Genomic DNA, 9,446 nt, shown 5'->3' on the forward strand with positions numbered 1-9,446 from the left:
AAAAGAAACAAGAAAAGCAATAACAATGAAGTATAGAGAGAAAATGAAAGAAAACGTCGAGAAATGGCAGGAATACAAGAAGAAAGAAGCAAAACGAAAGCAAGAGTACCGAAAAAGATTATCGCAAAAAATGAAAAGTGATAGTAATTTATTAGAAAAGAAGAAAGAAAAGGACCGTGTTAGACAGCAAGTTTTGCGGCAAAAAAAGAGCATAAATAATATTGACAATTTGAATTGCGAAATTTACAGCTGTAAACAAACGATGGGAAAAGCAATTAAAAAAGTTGAGGCTGCGCTACCTAAAAACCTGAATAGAAAAATAGCTATCCTCAAATCTTTATGCAATAAATATATTAAGCCAACAGAAACGATGAATGAAAATACAACCAAGTCATCAAAAAGCCAGATGCGCGAAAATTAATTGAACAATTCTTTTTGCAAGATGGAATCAGCGTTCAAGCTCCTGGGAGAAAGGATACAATGATAATCAATGGGAAAGTAGCCTCAAAACGTTTTATGCTTATGGCCTTAACAGAAGCATATCAACTTTTCAAAGCCGAATATACCGAAGAAAAAGTCTGCAAAACTATTTTTATTCGTTCTAAGCCAACTTACATTCAGTTAATCAATAATTTACGACACAATATGTGTGTCTGTAAGTACCATGCTAATTTTATTTTTCTACTAGAAGGCTGTGCAAAGATTATACCGCAGATTCCTGCCAAAGCTGAATTATTTCTTACATCAGTTTGCTGCGACGTTATGAATGAAAAGTGCATGGCTAATAATTGTGACAGCTGTGTACGCGATATTAAAGACGATCTAGTTCCAATACAGTTTATTAAGAAATTTAATACGCAAATCAAATGGAAACAGTGGAGAAAAGTAGATGATCGCATTAATTTAAACTACACTATTGGTCCATTAATCGACTTAATTCATGATATAGAGATTCAGCTACCAGCTTTTAAAATGCATTGTTTTGTTAAACGTCACCAACAAAATTACTTTGAAACTACAAAAAAAAAATGTAGCAGCTAATGAAATTGTTATGCAAGTTGATTTTGCTGAAAATTATCGCTTGACATTCCAAAACGAAGTTCAAGATGCCCACTTTAGTTATAGCCAAGTAACAGTGTTTACGTGCGTAGCTTGGGTTCTTGGTGAAACCAAGTCTTTTGCTGTTATCAGTGATAGATTGACCCACAGTAAATTCGACGTTTATTGCTTTATTTCCAAAATTATCAATATATTACAAAACCAGTACAAAGGAGTTACCAGCATTTATATTTTTTCTGATGGAAGCACTTCCCAATTCAAAAATAAATTTATTCTTTCTAGTATTCCAAGACTTGCAGCTGAATTTAATTGCGAAATCTTAGAGTGGAATTTTTTTGCCACTTCACATGGCAAAGGTGCAGTAGACGGAATAGGTGCCGTAGTTAAACGAAAAGTCTGGCAAATCGTTAAAGCAAAAAATATTGTTCTAATTAAAATAGACCATACTAAAAACTAATAACTTTCTTCTTAATTTTTTAAGTCATTTTTACTAAAATGTTACTTGAATTTTTAATTTACGTTATTGTTTTGCTTAATTTTCAATAAAATTGAAGTGTTATAATGAAAAAATTGTATTTCTTGTACTTCTTTGTTCTTGGAAGATTTTGTCGCGTCCGTTATGTCGCGTCCGTATTTCTTCTATACTCAATTAAAAAAAACTAAGGGAAAATTAACATATTTCATAAACCTACGAATAACAGTCATCTGTTCGCATTTATTAATATATATATTTTTATATATATATAAATCTTTAATTTGCTGAATTTTGTATATTTCTGAATGCGCCTCAAAAAAACTTCTATTTTTTGTCGCGTCCGTATCACTTTATAATTGCTTATAACTACGTACTTATTTGTAGTAGAACCTTCCCGTATATATTAAAATCTAGTACTGCGTCAGCCCTTCACAACAATGACAATATATATAAACTTTTCCTTTGTCTTCTTTGTTTTGGACGCACTTAAAAGCGTACGAATGTCGCGTCCGTTACCGTGAAAATGCCCATATGTATAAAATTAAAAAAAATAAATAAATAAAAAATAATAAGAAATAAAAAATAGACAGTATGAAAAGAAAAAAAATAATAATAAGAAATAAAAAATACAGTATGAAAAGAAAAAAAATAAAAAAACAAAAAAAAAATACACAGATTAAAATAGTAAAAGATAATAAATAATATTTTTTTATATCAAGCAATATTAAAAAAAACATTAAATAAACAAACAAATTAAAAGCAAATAAAAAATGTAAAAATATATAAAAAGTTTATGAAATTCAAAATAAAAAATAAACAAAATTAAGGTAATAAAAGAATATAAATATAAAAATATCTAAAAAATAAATAAAAATTAAAAAAAAATAAAAATAAATAAAAATTAAAAAAAAAATAAATAAAAATAAAAAAATAGAAATTAAAACAAAAATTAAATAAAATAGTTAAAGAAAAATTATACAAAAAAATAACAAATTTTATGTAATTTTAAAATTTATTAAAAAAGAATAAAATAAAAATAAAAAAAAAATAAAATATTATAAAAAAATAAAAATTATAAAATAAGATAGTTAAGGAAACATGAAACAAAAAAAACAATAAAATAAAATAAAAACTAAAAAAAATAAATAAAAAATTATAAAAAAATAAATTAAATAAAAATTATAAAACAAAATAGTTAAAGAAAAATTAAACAAAAAAATGATAAAAAATATATGTAAATATAAAAATATTTAAAAATATAAAAAAAATTAAAAAAAATAAAATAAAAATTATAAAAAAAAATATTTAAAAAATACAAAAAACAATAAATTAAAAATTGTAGAAAACAAAATAAAATAAAAATTATAAAAAACAAAATAAAAATTATAAAAAACATAATAAAATTATAAAATAGTTAAAGAAAAATTAAATAAAAAAATTAACTGTCATTATGCCTGATATGCAATAATTAAAGTAGAATTCCATACACAATTTCTCTTTCAAAATTTAAGAAATATTTTATTGAATGAATATTTCACATTTCTCAACGCATAAGTGACTGAGTATATGCAAAATAACAAATATTTTAACAAATTACATGTTTTGTAGAACTAAATGTTAATATTAAAAACTTCATATGGTATACAAATATGTGAGTATGTATATAAATACACATAATTTAGGAGAATACATGAAAATATGCAAATGAAATTTTGCCGACAATTCTGCACTTAAACAATATAATTTGCAACTTCTATTGGTTATGTAATGTTTACGTGTTTACGTAAATAGGCACTAATACTAATTTATATTTAAATTGTTTTTGTTCTGTAAAAGTGGGAAGCATTTTGAAATTCGAGTTTGATTTGAAAATAATACGAAATGTGCACACACTTAACCATTCAAGGTTAAAATACACATCTAACTTATACTAAATATATATATGTATATATGTTTACATGAAATTAATATGTTTAAGTTATAGAATTATAAATTAATTAATATAAGATTAATGTAGTAACTAACTTAAAAGGATGTTTCGCCGGGATACTCGCTTATGAGCAGTTTTCTTGAGCGCAAATAGCCATCCACAAGTTCCATATTCTCTTTGTTTGCTGACGCCTTCGTGCTGTTATTTCCAATGTGCGCCAAGTCGCTACTGTTCGGCGCTGTGCCAGCCGTTATTATGGGAGTTTGTATGATCTTGCCGTATTCGCTGTTAGCAGCACGTTTGCGTGCATTGTTCATGGCGAACAGCCGATTGCGATAATACGAATTGTGTGGTGTGCAACATTTGCTGCCATCAGCTTTTACATTCGTGCTATTTACGTTTGGCGTTTGCTGCGCGTGCGCGTCATTTTTCGGTTTAATTGATTTATTATCGTCATCTATTGCAACTTCATCGGGTTCGTGGCCGTCAAGGCAATACAGTAAGCTCGGACTCAATTGTGAGTCATTCAAATCTTCAATATTCTGTGGTGAACAGAAATCATCGGGTTGACTAGAGAACGACGAGTCAACTGGACTAGCGGTGAGTACGCTACGACTGCGTAAATATTCTCTGTGAAGATGTTTGAAAGTTAGAAACATATTTATGGAACATTTTATATAACTTGGGCATGCTTTACTCACTTAAAATTACTGCTTAGTGCGTCAACCTTCTCCACACTGCGTTCTGCGTCGTGATTCAGCGCTGCCAAGACTGGTTGACGCGCTCGCATCAATTCGGTGTAGCTGTCCAACGAGGTGGCATCCTCGCACTGCAAATGCGGTGCTGCATCCATTTCATTGATTTCGGTTTGCGTGAAGTCGGCGCTGTTGTGGCTTTGTCTGCTCTCATCCTCGTCCTGCTCGCGAAAACTGGAGTAGTCCGTTTGACAAATAGTCTGGTTTTGATCGCCGGAACTGTGTGTGGTTGTGGTTAGCACCATAACTGGTTTGCGTGAGCGTGGCGTCATTATTGATTCCTAGAACACAGAAATTAGATGGAAGTGATGAACGGAGTCGATTTCTTCAGATCCGACTGCCCGAATTAGTTCCAAATTTTTTAAGATATCGATCTGAAATTGTGCACATGTCTTTTTCACCCCAAGAAGCAGCTCAGTTGTTGTTGTTGTTTTAACGGTTATCTAGTCTCCTTTAGGATGGTAAGGATTATCTAAGTTTGCGGGAGGCCCAAGAAACGTGCTATTTCGACGGGGTCGGACCAAAGGTAAAAGGGTGTCAAATGAGTGGGGTTGGGGGGGCATGCAAAGAGGTGGGCAGTGTCATGCGGAGACTCATTGCACGAAGAACATATGTTGGATATGTCGGGGTCTATTCTGGACAAGTAGGAGTTTAACCTGCTACAACATTCAGAATGAAGCTGCGCAAGGGTCACTTGCGTTTCTCGCTGCAACTCGAGCTCTTCGTCTGTAATGGGTGGTGATTTGACGCCAAGAACGCAATTTACTGTAAGGGAGTCGCTGGAGCTCCACTGTGAATGGCGGTCAGTACCTGTCAGGAGTTAGTTGCATCCGAAGTCCGGTCGGCGTATTGTTCGATGTCGTCAACGTAATTGAAGAAAAACCTCTTGATGTTCCTAGGAGGCGGTTCCGCTTCAAGCAGGTGGCTGCAAGCGGTATTTTTGCGAAAACAACCCAGCAGGAACTGGTGGAGAGGGGCTCATTACGTTCCTTAACTGGAAGCATAAGCCTCTCACTATGTAGGTGTTCAATGTGAGACATCAGGAGGCATCCTGACGTAGTCCAGAGTGCAGTGTAATGACAAGTCTGAAGTTTCTTCATCTGCGTTTCACTGCATCCAGATGACCATATTGGTGTGGCGTAGTTGAGGATCGGCCGACCGATTGCCTTGTAAGTTGCCAACAACGTTTCTTTGTCATTTCCCCAGGTGCTGCCGGCTAGCGACTTGAGAGTTTTGTTGCGGCTCTGTACCTTGGCGATAATCGCAGTCGTATGAGGAGTGAAGGAGCATAAGACTATCAAAAGCTACAACTAAAATCTTAGGATTATTGACAGTCGGAATCTTGACGCCATAAACTGCAACATTAAGCTAAAGTCTGTACTCCTTCGTCCAGTTCGTAAATATGGTCGCTGTGGATTTGGTTGGGGAGAGTGTTAAGTTCCGTGCAGAGAAGCAGCGAGAAAGGTCGAAGAGATAGTCGTTTACCTTTGAACACATGCCATCGATTCCATTGCCCGACGTCAATACCGTGGTATTATAGCTTTGTTACTTACGTTTTGGACTACAAACTAGCATGCTGCAAGACTATTAAATTATTATTAGCGCTTACCTGCATTGATTTGGGCATGCGCTGTGTAGACTTCGTAATCGGCGACATTGAGCGCCGACCGAGCAGCAATGACGGCGTGCTCGTTATTAACTCCATACTTCTATAGACGCCACTCTGTTGCAGCAAAAGCTGCTTGTGATAGCGGGTGGTGCTGTTGTCACTCGAATTGCTATTGCTACTACGCCCATCCACGACCGTCACACCAATGTCATGCACTGCTGCATAAGCGCTTTCGTAGTTATCTGCCGTCTCCTCCACCTCTTCCTCATCTTCCTCCGCACCGAGCTCGCTATCGCTGTCTAGCTGATCATCGGGGTTATCTACAAAGTTTTCGTCGTCCAGATCCTCTAGACTCTCGCTCGCCGCAGCTGCTATTGGTTGCGCTGCTTTGGCATTCACGTCTACTTTAGGCAGCTCATCGTCGCCCGCTGAACGTCTACGCAACGTAGAGGAGACTGTACGTACCAGCCGCTTTGTTGACTCGGGTGTGGCAAATGAAAACTTTAAATTGCCCATACTTACACCTTTCATGAGTTTGCGTGTCAAGGAACGACTGCCGCTGGCATATTTTGTAGCGCTCTCTTGCGCACTCGTTGCCGTGTTGACAGCCTCGCTGGCGTAACTCAGATTTGGTTCCGACTTGTAGCGCGACTTGTACTCGGTCGAATTTTGTTGTATGGGTGTGCAGGGATTCGATATCTCCTCGATGTTTAAGAGATGCGCATCATCCCAAGCGACCGTTTTGCGCGCATCCGCATTAGTGGCGTCCACGTGTGCTAACCCTTTAGCCGCATGTGAAACGAACTTCAGTGGCGTACAGCAATTGGCATCCCAGTGTGCGGCTAAACGGTTGGTGGCGCTTTGGACCACATTAGTTTCGTCCGAATTCTGACGACTGACGGGCGCGGAAACGGAGCAGTCGTACTTCGGCGCTGCTGTCGGTGGCATACCATCGCTGCTGATTGAGGAGAGGGAAGAAGATTCAGACACTTCATCGTTGTTGATATGGTGTTGAAGTGTCAATTTGCGCTGTTGCTTTACAGACGAGTGCGAAAGCAGTGAATTTGATGAGATCGATTTATGTAATGGATGTTGTTGTAGTGATTTAATGGAATACGGTGTGTTGGACAATGAGGTATTCGATGATGTGCATGAAGATGTTGGTGTGTTAGTGAGCGTGCGATTAATAGCATGCGTAGATTGGTTGGTTGTTGTTGTTGCTGTAGATCTGATGGGTGTATTGGCAAGCGGGTGGTTGCTGCTGATTTGGGAGGGCGCGGGACTCCGGAAGAGTACCCGCATTTTTGGATTTTTGTGTGTATTTGCGAAATTTGGGGTCTATTACATGATTTAGTCGAGGAAATACATATGTTTGATAAGAAGTTGGGTACAGCACAAATGCGGAAATAAAAAAAAGAAAACAATAACAAAGATGTACATGCGATTAACACAAAAAGCATACGAAGATAACAGTTTACAATGCAACTTACTTCAACGCCAGCTGGTGTTGTTGCAGTGGTGGTGGTGGTAGCTGGACGTTTGGGGGTTCTTGAGATGAGACTTTTATGGAAAATGTGTTTCTTGATAGAGTCGCCGATAGATTTGGCGCTGCGCGACGCATCTGTGCCCTTCAATCGATTCATAACCACCAATTGGAGCGGTGTACCTGCCCCAAAGGGAGACAAATTAAAGCGAAATGCTTAAAACCTAACACCAAACAAGGCACTTACCCTGTCCATTTTGTTTATTAAATTGTTTGATGAGACGACGCTTCTTAGACGACTCCGGCAAGCTTTGTATATGAGCATAGAGTTGCGCCAATTCGGTATCTGTATTGTTGGCTGTATGTGCGGCAGCAGTTTTCTCACGATCCACGAATGTATACACCGTATTCACCGTTGACATGTCCGATATGGACTCATCAAGCGTTTGCTCCGGCGACATGGTTTTTTTACGTTTACGTTCCACGAAATAGGCACGTATGTCTGTTGATAATTTTGCAGGCATTTCGAAGATCTCTTGCCCCTTACAAACCATATAAGCAATAATACTAGACATTGTTTTGGATATATAATGTAGTGCTTCTGGCGGCAGTTGGCGTGGACAAATGAGATGCGGCGCAAAAATTGTAGCCAAATTTTCTGGTGTCATTTTATTTTGGTGCTCATGTGCTGCCACAGCGTTGAGAATTTCTATTATATGCTGTAGCAATTGGCGATTTTCATCGGGCAGCAATAGTAATAGCAGCTGTATGGAGTTGAGCAGGTGTTGCTCACGCTTAATACGTTCCGGATTATGCGGACGTGTTAGAGTGCCTGTACTGCTGCTACTGCATGAACCTGATCCCAAACATAACGGCGCTATTTGTTGATGTGCCGGGTAGTGCGCGTCCGTGAGCAGTGGTTCAGGTAAGTCGGCCAAATAACCTTTAAATACGGTAGCACAATCGTGTGCTGAATAGCCACCACCTTCCAAATCGAGGGGTTTGTCATTTTGTACCTGCTGACGTAGCTCATTTTGTCGCGATGCTGAGCCGGTTTTGCGGAAAATGCCTTCTTGCGTTAAATCTGTTTTTTTTTTTTTTGGTTTTTATTAAAAAAATCAATGAGTTATATGTAAAATATTATTTGACTTGCTATACATACTTTTCTCAAGCATTAGAAAAGCTTTTAACTCCTGCAGATGCATCAAGAAACCAGCGTTAATTTGTTGGTGCAATGCTTCTACCGGACTATTCTCTGCACTAATTGAGCCCTTTGAACCTGAGCTTGTGCAACCCGCGGCGGCATGTTTCTGCTTTTTAGATAAGCGATTCCATTTCTTCAATTTTCCTTTATCTTCATATACAATCTCATGGCAAGGTAAGTCAAATCTATAATACCACATATAGATTATAATATTAACACAATTCATTTTATTTTTCTAACAATTTTTCTAATATATTTTTAATGTTATTCACTTACTCATCCGTATTCAAATCGAGTTCAAAGGATAGATGCATGCGCACCAGCGACTTGAATTTTTCATAATTTAATTTACGCATATGCGTTGCTATCTCGGCGTCCGAGAGTCGATTTAAATTCACATAATCAAAATCCATTGTCTTGGAAAACTGCCAGTTAAAGCAGCTGCGCCTGTGCGGGTGCTTCAAAATATATATGGACAGCGTTGAACAACCAACGCCTATGTGGTGTTGTTGTTTTGCACTTTTACTGCAATATTTTTTGGCGAAAGTTTGCAACCATAATTTAATAAAAACGTATATAAACGATGTGTTAGTTGTACACGATTTCAATTTATATTTTGAGTATCTATATTATCCTTATATTGTAAAATCTATATACCAAATTAGTAAATTAACTCGAAAAGCGTGTATAAAATTTAAGCGAACGCAGCGAATTCCAACTGAACCGCTGACATTTGAAATATGAAAATAATAGCAGTGACAGCAAAACTGTGCTGCAGACAGTTTCGAGGGCATTGTAAATGTCGTTCAATTTCTAAACAGCTTGCCCATGTGAAAATGGAAAAAGCAGGGTGGTTCCTGCTTTCTAACATTATTTTGATGTTAATTTTTGTTTTAAATTTAATTTTTATATAATTTAATGCGCAATAAAA

General features: G+C 36.7%; 1 protein-coding gene across 1 annotated transcript; it reads right to left on the reverse strand.

Annotated features, from left to right (window-relative positions):
• Positions 1 to 3,173: 3,173 nt before the first annotated feature.
• Positions 3,174 to 9,235, reverse strand: LOC126755608 (uncharacterized). The gene is made up of 7 exons (XM_050468305.1): positions 8,792 to 9,235; positions 8,474 to 8,700; positions 7,559 to 8,395; positions 7,319 to 7,494; positions 5,829 to 7,166; positions 4,166 to 4,500; positions 3,174 to 4,094 (listed from the first exon to the last, which is right to left on the reverse strand). Exons 1-7 carry the CDS (start codon positions 8,926 to 8,928, stop codon positions 3,560 to 3,562), a joined length of 3,585 nt encoding a protein of 1,194 aa, XP_050324262.1. The 5' UTR covers positions 8,929 to 9,235; the 3' UTR covers positions 3,174 to 3,559.
• Between the last annotated feature and the right edge of the window lie 211 nt (positions 9,236 to 9,446).

Source organism: Bactrocera neohumeralis, chromosome 4, assembly GCF_024586455.1.
Source record: "Bactrocera neohumeralis isolate Rockhampton chromosome 4, APGP_CSIRO_Bneo_wtdbg2-racon-allhic-juicebox.fasta_v2, whole genome shotgun sequence".
Classification (NCBI taxonomy): Eukaryota; Metazoa; Arthropoda; class Insecta; order Diptera; family Tephritidae; genus Bactrocera; species Bactrocera neohumeralis.

Coding starts and splice junctions, on each gene's coding strand:
- LOC126755608 (XM_050468305.1), bottom strand. CDS start 8,928: ATGGATTTTGATTATGTGAATTTAAATCGACTCTCGGACGCCGAGATA. Junction 8,396..8,473: donor TTTTCTAATGCTTGAGAAAA/GTATGTATAGCA, acceptor AAAAAAAAACAG/ATTTAACGCAAGAAGGCATT. Junction 7,167..7,318: donor CAACACCAGCTGGCGTTGAA/GTAAGTTGCATT, acceptor ATCATGTAATAG/ACCCCAAATTTCGCAAATAC.